The sequence below is a fragment of the Otolemur garnettii genome, unplaced genomic scaffold (assembly GCF_000181295.1).
Source record: "Otolemur garnettii isolate 467f Iridium unplaced genomic scaffold, OtoGar3 scaffold00075, whole genome shotgun sequence".
NCBI lineage: Eukaryota > Metazoa > Chordata > Mammalia > Primates > Galagidae > Otolemur > Otolemur garnettii.
In genome coordinates this window covers 2,945,269-2,962,171 of record NW_003852470.1, presented here as the reverse complement: position 1 = coordinate 2,962,171, position 16,903 = coordinate 2,945,269, and the positions used below count along the sequence as shown (strand labels likewise).

General features: G+C 43.8%; 1 protein-coding gene across 1 annotated transcript in view; it reads left to right on the top strand.

The window, feature by feature from the left end:
- Positions 1–16,903, top strand: part of GLRX3 (glutaredoxin 3) — a 38,835-nt gene that overhangs the window by 17,115 nt on the left and 4,817 nt on the right. Inside the window, exons 3-10 of the mRNA XM_003794056.3 lie at positions 3,095–3,169; positions 3,903–4,104; positions 8,990–9,162; positions 9,391–9,452; positions 11,642–11,699; positions 13,535–13,587; positions 16,151–16,190; positions 16,279–16,371. Coding sequence (XP_003794104.1) covers positions 3,095–3,169; positions 3,903–4,104; positions 8,990–9,162; positions 9,391–9,452; positions 11,642–11,699; positions 13,535–13,587; positions 16,151–16,190; positions 16,279–16,371 — 756 coding nt within the window. The remainder of the gene's footprint in view (positions 1–3,094; positions 3,170–3,902; positions 4,105–8,989; positions 9,163–9,390; positions 9,453–11,641; positions 11,700–13,534; positions 13,588–16,150; positions 16,191–16,278; positions 16,372–16,903) is intronic.

The following is a 16,903-nucleotide window of genomic DNA, read 5'->3' as shown; positions in this document are numbered from 1 at the left end:
GAAACACGCCGAGAACACTGTCTGGTCAGGACTGAATGAGTCCACGGGAAACACGCCGAGAACACTGTCTGGTCATCACAGCTGTCAGCCAGTGCTGTCAGGATCGAGTGTGTGAGCCCTCCTCATGGAGGTTGGATGGGCAGAAGAGTCCTCAGCTGGTTCACCAGTGCCTCCCCAGCCTCTCTCACCCTTCTTCATACACAGAGTGCACTGCGTGGGAAGGGTTCAGAGTTTGACATTTTTAGTGTAGAGAGAAAGTGGTTTCCTAGGCATTTTCTCTGGATTCATTTCTGGAAATGTTCATGTTGGTCCTTAAGTCTTGTATAAATCCTGTCTTTGAAATGCAATCTCCTTTTTTTAAATTGTAGTAGTAGAAAATGTTAACCATGGTAAAGTAAAAAAGCTTAGGTTTTGTAGCCAAACAAACTCATAGACTCGGGTTTGTCAGCTCTGTGCGTTACTAGCTGTGTTTTTATATAAATTACCCAAGTTACGTCCTGAATTAGTGTTCTCTAGAGAAACAAAACCAATAGGATAAATATAGATACATGGGAAAGGGTTTATTATGGGAGTTGACTCACATGATCATGGACGTTGAGAAGTCTCACCATCTACTGTCTGCACAGTGGGGACCTGGGAGCTGGTGGCATCGCTTGGTCCAAGTCTGGAGGCCTGAGAACCAAGAGAGTCTGAGGCCTGAGAAGCTGGGGGGGCCACTGATCCAAGTCCTAGAGTCCCAAAGCTGCAGAGCCTGGAGTTCTGGTGTCCAAGGGCAGGAGAGAGTAGTGAGCCAGTGACTGAGAGTGGATGCACCTTTCCTCCATCTGTTGTCCTGCCTGGGCCACCCATACCAGGTGAAGGGGGATCTTCATGTCTCAGTCAGCTAGTTCAGATGCCAGTCTTCTGAAACGCTCTCAGGGACACACTCAGAAATGATGCTCTACCAGCTATTTGGAGAGCCCTTCACTCAGTCAGGTGGATACTTGCAGTTAACCCATCATGTCTCCTCTGTATCTGACCACTTACACAGTCGAGGTGATACTGTGCTATGGACCTTTTGGAGGTAGGCTGGGCAGTTTTATGTGAAGGGCCTGTTGTGATTTACGGCAGAGAATAGGTTGTTCATGACAGACAGCTGTTGTTGATCACCTTTGAGCTCTTATGAAGGCAGATCCTTTAATAGTATTTGTGTATTTCTATTTTTTATTGTTTCAACTCTTGTATTAGATCCAACACGACCATTTCCAGTGGACTTAGTGCTGCAGAAGTTGTAGGAGTCCTTGGTGTTCTGGAGAACCGTTTTGCCTTCAATTGTACTCCTCTTCCTTTGCCGTTGCCGGTGTCTTCCGGAAGCTGATGGGAGGGAGGCAGTTGTGATTCTTTGGCTTCAGCAGGAATTGTGAGAGGTCATTAGCTTCCCAGAAGATCCCCAGTAAAGGTGCCCCTTGGAAACCAGCAAGAGTATGAGAGGAAGTATGATTTTAAAAGGACATAGGAACTTACTTTTTGAGTCAGGTGCTACCTGTTTTGTTCTGGTTTGAGACCACGTTACCTTGTTTCTGCTTAGTGTTGGCTTCTGATTTTGGATTTGCGTTACTCTTCTGTTGGAATCAGACTGAAGGAGGGATGGGTATGAGCCCGGCACGATGCCCAGAGCCTGGTGGGCACTCGTGGATGCTGGCCGAAAGGGAGGGGGAAGTTAGCCACAGGGTGCTGTGATGGAGACGTGCCCTTGTCAGTGTTTTTGGTCAGCACTTGTCTGAGTGTGGAATTGTGCATGTGAAAGAAAATAGCACAAATGTTTCTAAAACTTAGTCTGCTCTGAGTAACTGTCTCAGAATGCTTCATCTTCTTTTTGCCTTTTTTCCAGATTGTGGGATGGTTGATTTAAAATTTATACAATTGTCACATAAATACTTCTTAAAAACTGGAAATAATTAAAAGTATTGTTGTAAGAGGGTGTTTAAAAAAAAAATTAAGGTGGTAAAAGAGCACCCAACAATACGTAAGACGGAAGGTCCGAGCGTAAGACCCGTGACTGTGGCCGCTGCTCCCTCACCCTTGGCTGCGTCCCTGGGATACAGCCGCCAGTAGCCTCCAGACAAAACTGTGTTTCCAGCCCAGTGGAGAGCTTTCACTCCTGGAAAAATACAGTGTGTATATTTAAAACATTTTAAACACTAATTTATCAGTAAATTTTATTTCCTACAGGTATAATTTGAATGTAGATTTTTATTGGTTTCAAAAAGTTTCTATTAAATTGACGGTCCTATGAGAGAGAGATAGTATAATGATACATCTTAGTTTTTATCAGTCTATTGTTTATGGATAATATAAGTCTATATTGTTTATAAATAGCATACAGTAAATGCACTTTAATTATTTAGAAATTATGTTATTAAATATGTTTTAAATCCACATATCAGGTTATCACATCTTGCTTTGTGGAGGGGCCTCCAAGAAATTCCCAAACACAGTGCAGTCATCATGTTTAAAAGGCATTTACATGTTTGAGCAGAGTGGGGGCAAGTACCCAGCCAGACACACGTTCAGTGTCTCGCAGCTGTGCAGGAGTTAAAAGCAAAATTTATCAGACATCAATAGTTTATTGAAGAAATACTCCTTTTTGCTTCATAATTTGCAGAAGGCTGCAGCTGTCAGTCATGATGTACTGCCTCTTGAAATTAGTCAATAGAGCAAACAGCAAGAATTGCTGTGGGCAGAAAATAAGCACTGTAATCATGACATAACTGGGGTCAGTGATTTATGGATTTCAATATAGTAGTAGCTGCATATGATTGAAAATTTACTAGGTCACTAGTGCACCAAAAATTTTATTCACAGCCTCCAGGCATCTTTTGAAATGTGCAACAAAATAAAAACCTCTGAACCTGTTTTGACACTGCAGACTCAGTGGATGACATGCCAGCCCAGTGAGTCTCATTTAAATGTAAATGTGTCATAAACTTTTGTACCATACTCTTTAAAATGCCAGTGACTCAAAGGGATAATGGGTGTGAAACTGATTTACATATTGAAGTTGTGAAAAAGGACTTTTTAATAATCAAGCTTGAATTCTTTTTTATTTTAAAAGTTGGAAGCTGAAGCTGTTCCAGAAGTATCTGAAAAATATGAGATTAGTTCCGTTCCCACCTTTCTGTTTTTCAAGGTAAGGATACAGAGGATGTAAGGAGGATGTAAGAAGTCGTCGTCTGTGGTGGGCCGGGGTCTGCTTTGTCTCCTTGACCCTCTCTCCTAGTCCCTGAACGTTAGGCATTGGTTGTTCCCGGCTTTCCGCCTTTCCTGATGGTCCCATTCTCTGCACTGATGCTGAAGAGGAGGACCGTGCTAGTTACTTGCCAGCATCTTGGGAAAGTGACATGGATCACAGGGGGCAGCAGCCAGAGTTGGAGCTGCTTGATCAAAATCCAGACACATGGCTGTAGAGCCCCAGTGTGGCCTGAGTTGGATCAGAAGTTGGTTGTTCAGAGCATGTGCCTGGACGTAATGGGGCATCTGGCTGGTTCCGGTTTGATTAATGACTCTAGGGAAGGGGGTGCAGACCTGTGCTTCAGAGCCATGGGTGTTGCCATAGCTCCCCAAATACCTCATTTACACTTGATACAGACTCACTCCAGTGAGGGTAGAGGAAATCCTTTTTGTTTTAGTTTAGACTCTGATCTGGTGTGACCTTGAGGGGTTGCAATCCTTCCCCAGTATGTTCCCAGGAAAAGAACAAAGATTTATGTATTTCTCAAATTGAGATGCAGCACAGGCGATTGGCAATCACATTTTTTCCCACTTCTCTGATAATAGTGTTAGCTCTTTTAAAAATTGGGGCCTAAAATATAGAGGTGATGAAGGAATGCCACACATGTTCTCCGTGATGTTTTAAACTTCAGAGTTCTCAGAAAATCGACCGATTGGACGGTGCACATGCCCCAGAGTTGACCAAGAAAGTCCAGCGACACGCGTCCAGTGCGTCCTTCCCGCCCAGTGCCAATGAGCACGTGAAAGAAGATCTCAGCCTCCGCCTGAAGAGGCTGACCCACGCCGCACCCTGCATGCTGTTCATGAAGGGCACTCCGCAGGAGCCGCGGTGTGGTAAGGAGCGGCTTTCAGATGACGTAGACCAAGTGGGTGCTTTACCAGGACAGGGTGCAGGGAGACGGGCATGCTTCCTCCGAGCTGTGTCACGCATCGTGTGCTTGTGCTCACGTGAACACCTTTAGAAAGTCTGAAAGGTCACAGTTCCCAATGGTACGATCTCTATAGGTCTTAAGAATTAGTTTTTATCATAGACTCAGAGAATGATGGAACCAAAAGGGGTCTTAGAAATCATTTAGTTCAGATCTTTGTTTTATATAGGAGTCTTGTACTGTTTATTAAAAGTTTAAAATGAGTCTGTTTTACACTCAGACTCAAAGGTAGGAAGATGCCTTGCCCAAGGTCACCTGGCAGCAGAGTTGGGATCAGGTTCTAACTACCGTCTGGCTCTCTCCGTTAATGGGTCTCTTACCTGTTTAGCAGTTAGAGTTCAGATTCAGCAGTTTGAAACTCTGCACACTTCTCTGAGGATCTCTGTGTCCACTCCCTCGCTGTCTTGTCAGTGTCTAATGATTGCATTAGTCACCAGTTGCTGTGATTTCTAATCTGTAGCTGTTAGTGTTGGAGAGGGACACTTCGGTGATTATCACTCTCATTTTCTGTACACATGGATGCTACAGTTTTGTCCTTAAGTAGGTTTTAGAGTTATTTGACCCATCTGGTATTGGGTTTATGTTGTTTTCTTTTTACTGGCCTAGTCCAACATTAGTGTGTTGTTTAATTGAGCACTGAATGCCTTTTGGTGATGCTGTTGAGACTGTAAAGGTATCTGTTCACCTGCTCGGGAGGGAGTTTATTAAGATAGGTGGCAGTAGAATTGAGGAGGCTGTTGATGTGATTCCAGCACGTCCAGTGCAACTTTATAAAAATAGCCAAGCTGCCAATGAGAATTTAATTCTAAATTCTTCCCTGTAGGGTAATCATAGTACATATTAAGTTATGAAAAAGTCCAGTTTTAAAAATAGTTTCACAATGAATTCTTACAAGGTAAAGAAATGATTCCCTTATCTGTTAGTACTGCCTGAAAAACTTCCTTATTGGCATGTGCATGTCAGGAGTAGCTGCTGTTTACGTGCTGCAAAGCTAACTTAGTCTGTGCTGAGGAACTAGAGAGCAAGGACAGGCTCTGTGCTGTATGTTCTTTTGTTCTTAGTGAAGTTACAGCTGTTTCATGTTCCCCTTCTCACATCTGGCGAAAATTATTTCTGGTACTTCATGTGGCAGGCTAACAATGAGAACTCACCACGTCAGCCAGATGGGTTTTACTCAGCACCTTCATTCACACTGACCGTGTAGGTGAACAGCAGGTTGGGCATGGCAGACCTACGGTGGAACCAACACAATAGTCCTTGGGATCGGATAGAAGTAGTCTCATAGTCTTTTCTGGATGATAGCCTAAGGAAATTGGCAGTTGGAAAAATTGAAGGTTGGGAAGGGATGTGCAGGCGTGAGAGGAGAGGGGCGTGCTGGAAAGTGTGGTAGACGGAGAGTCATGCCCGTGAACTTGAGGCCACCTCTGCTGCCCAGGAACTGGGGACACGTCGGGGACCCTCCTTGTTCTTTTAACTCCTCCCAGTGGTGTTGGCTGGAGCCAGTTATGGAGATATTGTGCAATTATTCCAGTAAATTAGAGGTAAACTTAGAAATATCACTTTCCACTTATTATTTCATTAAATTGAATTTAGGATGTATTTCTAGACATTTTTATGTTAACTGAGTGGCATTTGGATGTTATACAAATAATAAGAATTAAAAAAGCTGGCCCAGTACGTGAATCACTCCTATAATCCTCGCACTCTAGGGGGCTGAGGCCAGTGGATTGCTTGATCCTGTGAGTTCGAGTCCAGTTTGAGCAAAAAACGAGACCCCATCTCTACTAAAAATGGAAAAAGTGAGGCAAGAGGATCGCTGGAGCCCAAGTTGGAGGTTGCTCTGAGCTACGATGCCACGACACTTGACTCAGAGCGATAGCGTGAGACTCTGTCTCAATAAATAAATAAACGAGCTTCAAAACATTTCAGAGCATTCTGAAAAACACAGTGTTACGTTTAAATAATAAAATACACTTAGAAAATTTAAAACATTTTAAAGACATACAATTTAACAATTTTTTTTGTTCAAGTACTTGTATTATTTGTGATTTTTCTAAGTACATTTTTAATAGGCATTTCTGTTTCTTGATATTTTGGTTTCTGCAGCTTGTCTTTGATCATTTTAGGGTGTTGCTATTCTTTAATAAGGGACCTCCATAGAATCAAGTGAAAATGTTTTCCTGTGACCATGGCCAGCCACCTCCCTCTCTGACTGTGCTCTGACTCTGTCTCCTTTCTCTGTGCATCGCTACTCAGTCTGTTTTCATCTTTAAGCTGTTTCCGCAGAAGAACATAGATGGCTTTACCCTCTGCTGCTCCTTTCTGAGCCTGCTTAGTGAGGAATTGTTTCTGCTCCTCTGTGAGCACTTTAGAGCAGTGGAGGCAAAGCTCCCGGTGTAGAAACAGTGCTCATCCCTGACCTCCTCACCTCCAGCAGCTGCTGTTTCCTTATTTTGCTCAGAATACACATCGAAAGCCCTGCCCAGTACACTGTCCTACTACCATTCAGCTCCTATGGTGGAGTTAGCTATGTTTGATATTTTGGTTAGCTAGCCTCCACCTTGCTTTCTGTTAATCAGAAAAATCATGAATAACATTTAAATTTTATATCCAGGAATTTTCGAGGTTGCCCTGAAGCCTCCTTGGACTTGGCTCAGCCCCTGCACAGGTCGTGTCCCCGCTGTCTGTCCTCTGCTTTGTGACCTACCTGCAGCATTGTGTGGTGTGGGGCTGGGGTCTCAGTTGTCAGTGGATTGGATTGTCCATATTCTGTGTTCTTTATGAGGACAGGAAAGTACTTATGTTTTAGGAAGACTTACCAGAAGCACTGAGATATACATCTTTTAAAACAGAATGTTAAACCCATAAGCCGGTTAATTAAGTTACTTGGGAGTCCTTGTAACTGTTTCAGTTAACAAAGCTTTTAGCAAAGCAAAAGGTATTTGAACCACAGTACAGAAATTTCTCCTGCAGTGAGAGTCATCTACCTAGGTTTCTACTTTTTAAATCAGACACAAACCCAGCAGGTTCAAAACTGTTCTTAGAGTTCTATTGTTAGACAGTGATTAGATATGGCAGGTAGGCTTGTTATTCATCTTATGAGTAGAAATGACTATGGATAGAAATGGTGATTATGTGGCTATTGAACACAGTTTCTCTACTTTTAAATCTTTTTATTGCACGCATGCATTTTTCTTTAAAAGAGTATGTAAATATTTTGTTATTAGAATAAAGGCTTCTTACTACTTTATGCTTAAGCATGACACTTCTACTCTGCCATTTTAACCCTTAAAAATGAAACACTACCAATCAATCTTTTTAGTCTGCATGTAATTGCCTGAAGCTAAAATAAAGCTTTTTCTCAGTCAGTTACAGTAGAAATGAGTTAATATATTGGCAACAGAATAACCATCAGCAATCAGCTGTTAGCTGTTTACTAATGAACTCCCAGATGAATGCAAGAATCTCAGAATCACTGTTTTACTTCAGGCTGTACATGAACTTAACCCTTCAGCTGCGGGAAGGCCGCTCACATGCTGGATGAGGCGAAGCCAGGGCTTCATGGCCTGCACTGGAGGTCTGGGAGGGCGAGGAGCTCAGTGTAGATCCACGTTGTGGGTGATATTGGGTAAAGCTTAATCTTGCAATTACTCTTACACTGAATTTTATGATTTGACTTTATTTAAAAATAATTTCTTATGTTGTTAAATCTTACAGGAATTTTGAATCTGAAGAATAGGTTATTTTCCAGTGAATTATAGCATGTTTACAAAGAAGAATGAGGTGTGAAAGACCAGGGTTGTATGAAGTGCTGGGAAAAAATTGAAAAGAATTAGCTTATGGAAAGAAAAATACCTTTATTTCAGGCTAGACTAATAAGTTTACTAAAGACTGATATTCACACTCCTCTTCTTCAGTACTGATGTCATAATAAGATGATGTCAAGAAAGTGCAGAATATAGATGTGTCACAAAAGTGTAATAAAATCATGGAGCATAAAATTGTCACTACTCTGTAGTAAAAAAGAAATCACATTACCTACTTTCGGGAATGTAAATAGTTTTAGAAGAGAAACTGCCAAGTTATGACATGATGTGAGAAAGAATCCGGCCACTCTATTGGCGGTTCATCCGTGACAGCAGGAAGAAGCTTCAGAGTACAGCCATGTTGTAAGAGAACACATTCCTTCTTGGTTTTTAATTTATCCTCCTTAGAGATGGTAAAGATGGAGAACTTCTGACGTGTGTACTCAGGAAGCAGTAGAATGGTGATAGAAACCAAACAGAATAGTCGAGTAGTCGTTAAAAATAATGATGTTAGGTTTCACCCTCCCCCTGCACTTGACTCTCATAGATCTCCCAGCGGGAGCGCTGAGAGGCACTGCCCAGTGTGTGCAGGTCAGCCTCCAATGGTGGGGTGCACCCAGGCCGCCTCCCGTTTCCCTGGGTGCGTGGGTGGAGCACGTGTCTGGGCTTCCGCTCTGCCCTTTGTTTCTCCTACCACAAAAAAGGTCCCTCAGTTTGAAGAGGAACTTTGATAAATGTACATGATGACATTTTTTTTATACTCACAGTTTTGTTAATTATATGTTAACGTGTGGTGGCTGAAGGTCAAATAAGGGATTCTTGGAATTTATTTTCTCTATACTATTCAGCTGTGCTAATTAAATCACTGGCAAAATAGGAGATGGACTTTATCAATACATTATACATACTTTGAATTAACTTATCATGTGAATGTTTTTGGAAAGTGAGAAAAGCTAAATTCTTTATTTTCTTTTTCTGTATCAGGTTTCAGCAAGCAGATGGTGGAAATTCTTCACAAACATAATATCCAGTTTAGCAGTTTTGATATCCTCTCAGATGAAGAGGTCCGCCAGGGGCTCAAAGCCTACTCCAACTGGCCGACCTATCCTCAGTTCTATGTTTCCGGAGAGCTCATAGGAGGACTGGATATAATTAAGGTTAGAATTGGGAAGTCTGTATGTTGTAAAGAAATTTCACATAGAGCATACTTTTTAAAGTTTTGTAATAAATCTGATATCAGCTTTCTTATGAATCTATGTTAATGAGAACCTGCAAATACATAGTATTTCTGATGAGGTAATTCATCAGTGATGTGTTCTGGTATGATCAAGGAGGTGTATGTTAGAATAATTTTTTTCTTAAACTGATCGATGTGTTTATTTCAGGAGCTAGAAGCATCTGAAGAGCTAGATACAATTTGTCCCAAAGCTCCCAAATTAGAGGAAAGGTAAGTGATTTAAAAAGTTTTAGTCTCCTGTTTATTATTTCAAACACTTTTAAACCTTCGGTTTTTGTATTTTCTTTCATGTAGAAATCAAGGATTTGGTGTTTGTATTCTAGAGGTCGTGATTTTGTTCACAGTCAAGCTAGGAAAGGTCTAAGTTAGGGTGGAACGTTTTAGTGCCAGTTAGTGTTTATGTGGAGGATGTTGTTTGCTTTTATAGAAATGTCGTTGTTTCTTTGGACTGACCAAGTTTTGCTTACCTCTCTGCATTTCAGAGCCATCATCTGTCGTCTTGCTGCTGCTCACTGGTTTACACTTGGCCCTTGTGTGGCCTCAGTGACTGCTGCTGGGCTGTCCCCTGGCAGAGCGCCCAGTGTCACAGGTTGGGTGTGGGACGCTGGGTGCCACAGTGCATGTTTGACAGGCCGGGCACTTCTCATTGCCCTTCTAACTGCGATGACTTAGAATCCAAGTGTGTTTGGAGCTGTAAAGTCTATTTGTTTTATGATCTCAGTCAGCTTTTGGACTTTGTGTGTAGAGTGACTTAAAGGGCCTTCCATTGTAATAAACAGGAATTAATGTAGAAGTTTCAAAGGAATTCACTTTGAAATATATCAGTACATCAGCCATTTATCATTAGGGCTCATGTTTGTAAGATAAACCTCCTTTTTTTGTAATTTTCTTGCCACTTAACATTCTGAGAATTTTAAAAAGTATAGGGGGCAGCACCTGTGGCTCAAAGGAGTAGGGCGCTGGCCCCATATACCAGAGGTGGTGGGTTCAAACCCAGCCCTGGGCAAAAAAAAAAGAAAAAGTATATAATAATAGGCTCCTCATTTCTCTGTCCTTACTAAAGTAATCTCCATAGATAGTATCCATCTGTGTCCGGCTGACCTTTGAGAGCTGCATTGTCTCCCATGGTTGCCCTCTTCCTGCCTTTCTCAGCAGAGAGTGGGGCTCCTCGCCCTTTGCTGATTCCAGGCGTCCTCAGTGGGGCTGTCGGCTGCATCCTGCTGCGCCCTTGTCGCGGGCAGCTGTGCGTTTTCCAGGGACAGCTGTGCTTTGCTTGCTGCGCTGTGCTGACTGGAGCCTGCTGCTGTGCAGGGCCCAACTCCGCAGACCCGTGTTGCCAGTGTGCAGGGCCCAACTCCGCAGACCCGTGTTGCCAGTGTGCAGGGCCCAACTCCGCAGACCCGTGTTGCCACTGTGCAGGGCCCAACTCCGCAGACCCGTGTTGCCAGTGTGCTTCTCCTCAGTCTCCTGTGCTTTCCCACATCAAGGGTGGGATTATGAGACTGTAGAACACAGCATATTTTTGAGTAATGGTTTAAAGAGCTCCCAGTGAGTAGATTGCAGGAGGTGGAGTTTGTGGACCGGTGATATCTCTCTTGCCAGTACAGAGTGATGCAGGTGGCTGGGGTCACTGGCTGAGTCCGCTGGGTCAGCATCCTGCCCCTAGGCCTCTTACTATTTCTTGGGGAACAAGCGAGTCCTGTACTCCTGGCAGCATTTCATTTGTGGCAGCTTTTATCCCAAAAGGACATTTTGAGTCATGAATCATCTTTAGGACCACTGCTGTGAGAACATGGTGGCATGACCCCAGGGGCCTGAGCTACTTTAGGGACTTTTCCTGAGATTCGTGACTAAACTTATGACTATGTTCAGATAATTAAAATTTCTGAGGGCAAATTGGATTATGATATTTGAAAGATTGTATAAAATATTAAATGTAAAGTTAAGATGAGAGCATTTGCTCTTGGTTAGTTGATATTCTAAGCAAGGTTCAACACCTTCACCTTCCAGGCCTGACCTTGTGGGCCATCCCGTAGCAGTGTAGAGTGGTGAGCAGCGTCACGACGGAACATGGGGAGTTTGGATGGGTCCAACACAGAGGCCCCTCCTTGAACAATTCCTTACTGAGTTGGTTATTATTATTTTTTTAGTACTGTGAGTTGATGGGCTTAAATTGCAACTTGAAGGAACATTCGTTGCCTTAAAAGCCATATTGTGTTTTACAGCGGCTTGGGGAGAGGATGAAGTGAAGGGAACCGTCAGTGCTGGTTTGTTTAGCACCACTGGAGCTGTGAACTGTCATCCTGCTCTCCTCAGATACGCCTGTTACTCATGAAGCAGAGCAGAAGTGGGGTTTAATAATCGAGCCAAGCCGTTTCATATCAATTTTCTCTCTTTAGGCTCAAAGTGCTGACAAATAAAGCTTCTGTGATGCTCTTTATGAAGGGAAGCAAACAGGTAAGGAACTCAAAAATGGCTTTATTGGTAATTTCTTTTGATGTTAACATCTGCAACAAGGGGACAGTTAAATCTTTTTTTTCTGGTGTTAGCTAATGAGGCTGTAGTGGTATCAGGAAGCTATCCAGGCCTTAATTGGTACTTATGGAGATCAAACACAGTAATCTACGTTGTGCTTGACTTTATCATCAGCATCTCAGTGGGGTGCATTTCTTTCTGCTGCCAAACTTTGTCAGGGAACAAATGAAGTAAGGAACAAACTAACGTGGTCAACACTGTTAACACTTTGCTGGTTCCATTGGCTGCGATTTCATTGCCCTTTGTTTTGAGTTTGTGGACTGCAGCTGTGTGCAGCTGGGTGGTTGTACTTCCTGGATGCAGGGGCCTGGCTGTGCTGTCTGTGGGTCCCTAGAGCCTCCTCTAGTGCTGATCCTTCACTGACAGGAGACGGGAGTGCTGGCTCTGGCGAGTGTGTGTGCTGCTGTTTGATGGATGAGTAAGCCAGTGGGCAGTTCTCAGTGTAATTGGGGGGTCTTGGAGTACTTCTGGTGAAAGTATATGCCAGGTGTACATCATTTTGAGTATCAAGTTTGATAGATCATGTCCACTGATACTTGTGCAAAACTAATTGTCTTTCAGATTGGGGTTAGGGCAGTAATTTCTAAAAACCAGCCTTGTGCATTTGTACTGCATTTTCCAGTCTTCCCAGGAGTTGAACCTCTGTTAACTTAATTCTCAACCAGTCAGGGAAGTGGGCGTGTTCAGACTGAGTTTGGCCTGTTTTAGAGATAAGCAAACTGACTCTGACAGGTGAGGGAGAGGCTGCTGGAGTAGAGCAGCTGCCCCGCGAGTTAGCCAGGGTGTGGGCAGAAGACTTAAGGAAGAGCCCTGCACTTTCCCCGAGCATGCATGGACACCGTAGTAGCCCACGGGGCAGTTTTGAGAGTCAGGTTGCCATAACTTGAAAGCTAGTATGATTGTATAGATGAAATGAATTATTTAGTATAATCATTATGATGAGAGCAACAAAGAGAATGTTAACATAAAGTCGAGCGTGGTAGGATCACTGGTTAGGACCAAGACTCTTTGACTGGTTGGATGTATGTATTAAAACAAGAGAGGTAGATAATAATTTCCAGTAATGATAAAGTAACTGTTTTTCTTGATGATTTCTTAAAGCAGATTTTTATTCTCAAAATAAAATAATAATTTCCAGTAATAATTTCTAGTGATGATAAAGTAACTTTTTTTCTGAAAGCCCAGAAAGCATCCACTCATTGTGGGAACAGCAGTGCGTGAGTTAGAGCTGCTGAGTGCTCGTGCCGGGCCACGCCTTCCCGAGCAGGTTGCTGGGGTTTGAGTTTCTGTGGCATGAAATGAAAGCTTAAGATTTCCATAACCTCAGAAAAGTTTGGTGCTCTATAAAGATAATTTTTAAAAAATGGGAGTAAAAGTCCAGTTAGGAACAGGAAAATGATTATCAAGTTCACTGCAGGAGGTTAAGTGAGTGAAAATAATTTTGTATGAGTGAAATAAAGAATGAGCTGAACTCTCAGGTTTGATTTGGAGGAACTTTCAGCTGCAAAAATACTGAACGGGAAGACCCTCCCCATTCAGGTGGTCACGAACCAGAGGCACCATCGGGTTACACGTCTGGGCTGAGGTCTTGGTGGGTCAGTACTTGAAGGAAAGGGGGTGTGAGGAAGCCCTCAGAGTGTCCTGCATGTGGAGGCCGTGCTGGGCAGGGGCTGTGCTGGCTGCTAGAGCGCTGGCTACAAGTGCTACCTGGGTCTCATGAAAAGTGTAATCTTGGTAAATTTTTTTTTTAAATTTAGGAAGCAAAATGTGGATTCAGCAAACAAATTCTGGAAATATTAAATACTACTGGGTATGTAGATCTTGTTTGCAAATGGTGTATTTAAAGAAACCCTAACTTTTCAGTTCTGCCCCTGGTGCTTTCCAGCTGTAATGTCTGTCTGTATTTATTCATGTATTTTTCCTAGAATGTTCTATGAATACCTTAAGTCAGACCAAAATAGAAATTTCTGGCCAGTGTGAACCTATTAGTAACATTAGTTCTTAGGTAACTTTGGAAATAACTAGTTGTCTACTTTTCCAGAAGAAAGTTAATAACTTTCTCATCATACATGAAGATATCAGGAGGAATGTATTACAGATTATTTTTAAATTTTTAAAAACATTTAGTTTCTGTATAATACATGAAACTGTTGGGCCTGCGAGGAGGCAGTTTCTATTGTAGCGCGCTTAGTTGGTCTGCTCGGTGGGGGAGCTGCCAGGTGAGAGCATCCTGGTTGGTTTTAGAGTTATTGGGCGTATTAGAACACGGTCTGTAGGATCCGTCGAATGTTTTTGATTATTTCTCTTATTTTTTATTTCATGATTGCTTCTTTTAAAAATTATAATATATATTCTAACCACAACTTTAAATGGATAAGCTGACCCCAGGAAGCTTCAGGGAAGATATGCTGCTACATATTCTGCAGTTCTTGGGCTGAACTGGGAGTCACGTGAGCAACACACGTTGAGCACAGACACAGGGATAGAAAAAGGGAGCGTAGATTCTCCACAGGTTGGCACAGGTGTCTTCTGAGCTGACGTGCTGGCCTGACCTGGCCCGTGTCTCCAGTGGGCACTTGGCTTCTGCTCCGTGTTTGCTCTCGGTGGCACTGAAAGTTCTCCTTTTTCTGGAGCAGGGGCTTCTTTGGGAGGTAATGACCTCCCATCTCCAGACTCATTCAAAATGATTAGCTTAGCCATGGGCAAGGCTGCCAGGGACCTTGAACTCTCTGCATATCATAACATCAAACTCGTGGGCGCAAGTGATCCTCCTGCCTCAGCCTCCCTAGTAGCTGGGAATACAGGTGCTCACTGCTACATGGGCTAAATTAAATTTTTCTTTCTTTTTTTATATAGAGATAAGGTCTCTCTTGCCCAGGCTGGTCTTGAATTCCTGAGCTCAAGTGATCCTTCTGCCTCGGCCTCACAGAGTGCTGGGATTACAGGCTGATCCCCTAGTGCTGATCCTTCACTGACGGGAGACGGGAGCGCTGTTTACGCTGTGAGCCGCTGTGCCCGGCCCAGTTTCCCCTGAACTTGACTTCCCGGTGTGCGTGTGTGGTCAGAGCGCCTTTTAACTGGAGCAGACCATGATCTTACTGGGAACTCTAAGTGTGTGGAGAAAGTGGCTTTTGGTTTTTGCTCCTCCTTTCTTATTTTTTTTCTTACATAGCCAAAATAACACATGCAGTGAGGGGCTGAGAACCAGATGTATGTTGAGATGTGAAAGGTGCATTTACAAATAACTGAACAGGAGGAATGGCTGTTAGGGCTCCTCGTACCTGCATACACCTGCACAGCACGTCTCAGATGCTTTGTAAATAGTCCAGAACTCGTTCTGGTCATAGTGGTAAGAGAGCTGCAGCATTCTTGTGCTAATTGTTTCTGATTTGTCCTGTTGTCTTTAATTTACCTGCACAGACAGTGTAATCAGGAACTTACTAAGTAAACGAGATTTCCCTAGAATGGTCCCAGTTTTATGGAACGTCTAGTTTTTTACATGTAGCATTTTCTCTGGCCTGATTTGGGAGCCCCGCCTGTACCTGCAGTCCCCTGTGAGGGTTTAGGCACACACGTAGGCTGATGCCCTGGCCACGCGACAGTGAGATCCTTCTGGGCAGAAGCGGTCGAGTTTCCATGCGGTGATGTTTCCTTCTCTGTACAAGCCCTGTCCACCGGGCCGCAGGAAGCCGCACAGCTTCTTTATGGTCTGACGTGTATTAGTGGCATGTGCTCTGAAGTGAGTTTACTTAGGCGTGGGAAGCATGTCTCCTTCAGGCACCATCAGGCCGTGGTCAGCACCCTGGCTGGGAAGCCTCTGGCCTCCGTCTGTGGGCACTGCTCCTCCACTCTGCTCCAGGAATAGCTGCCTGGGTGGAGTCGGCGCCAGATATGGGGGAGAGTGTTTGGGTAACAACAGGCTCAGATGGGCTCCCATGGCTGGGGATGTGGGTCTGACCCAAGGTTGGCAAGTCGCAGCCAGTTTCCTAACTCAGTAAATAGTTGTGTGGGAACTCAGCCACGTCCCTGTGTTTCTGCTCCATCTGTGGATGCTTTTTTGCTACACAGCAGAGCTGAGCACTCGCAGCAGAGGCGTCTGAGCTACACAGCCTGAGTGTTTACTATCTACCCTTTATGAAAAAGTTTGCTGATCCCTGGTCTGACCCAGTATTGTCCACATGAAGTTCTGTCTTGGGATGACTTCCTCTGTGTAATGCCAGACAGATTCACAAGTAAAATCATTTTCATTGGTCTGTGTTAGCAGTGAAATAGTTTATTTACTTTTCTTAACTATTTTAGAAACACCAAATATAGAGATTTTACAGTTTTTGTTTAACACTGTTTCCTGCTAAAATGTTTCCTCCTTTTTGCAGTGTCGAGTATGAGACGTTTGATATATTGGAGGATGAAGAAGTGAGTTCCGTTTATATTTCCGCCCTTGTCTTGTCTTTCCTCACAAGTGTCTGATAGGAAGTTTTCAGGGTTGCTGTTATTTCTTCAGGTTCGGCAAGGATTGAAAACTTTCTCAAACTGGCCGACATACCCCCAGCTGTATGTGAAAGGGGAGCTTGTTGGAGGATTGGATATTGTTAAGGTAAGGTCAGTTCATCTGCCAACATAAAGGGAATGGTTTGGCCTGTTGAGAAGTTGTGGTTTCATACTGAGTGGAAGGGTTGGGGTTGTCCTTGCCTCCTCTCCAGCTTCATATTCTGTCCCCTCTAGGCCAGTGTCAGCGACTCTGTGTGCCTGATGTCTGTGGCTCTCACTGTCCCTGCTGTGCGACTCCACTCTAGGCCAGTGTCAGCGACTCTGTGTGCCTGATGTCTGTGGCTCTCACTGTCCCTGCTATGCGACTCCACTCTAGGCCAGTGTCAGTGACTGTGTGTCTGATGTCTGTGGCTCTCACTGTCCCTGCTATGCGACTCCACTCTAGGCCAGTATCAGCGACTGTGTGTGCCTGATGTCTGGGGTTCTCACTGTCCCTGCTATGCGACTCCCTCTAGGCCAGTGTCAGCGACTCTGTGTGCCTGATGTCTGTGGCTCTCACTGTCCCTGCTGTGCAACTCCCCTCTAGGCCAGTGTCAGTGACTGTGTGCCTGATGTCTGGGGCTCTCACTGTCCCTGCT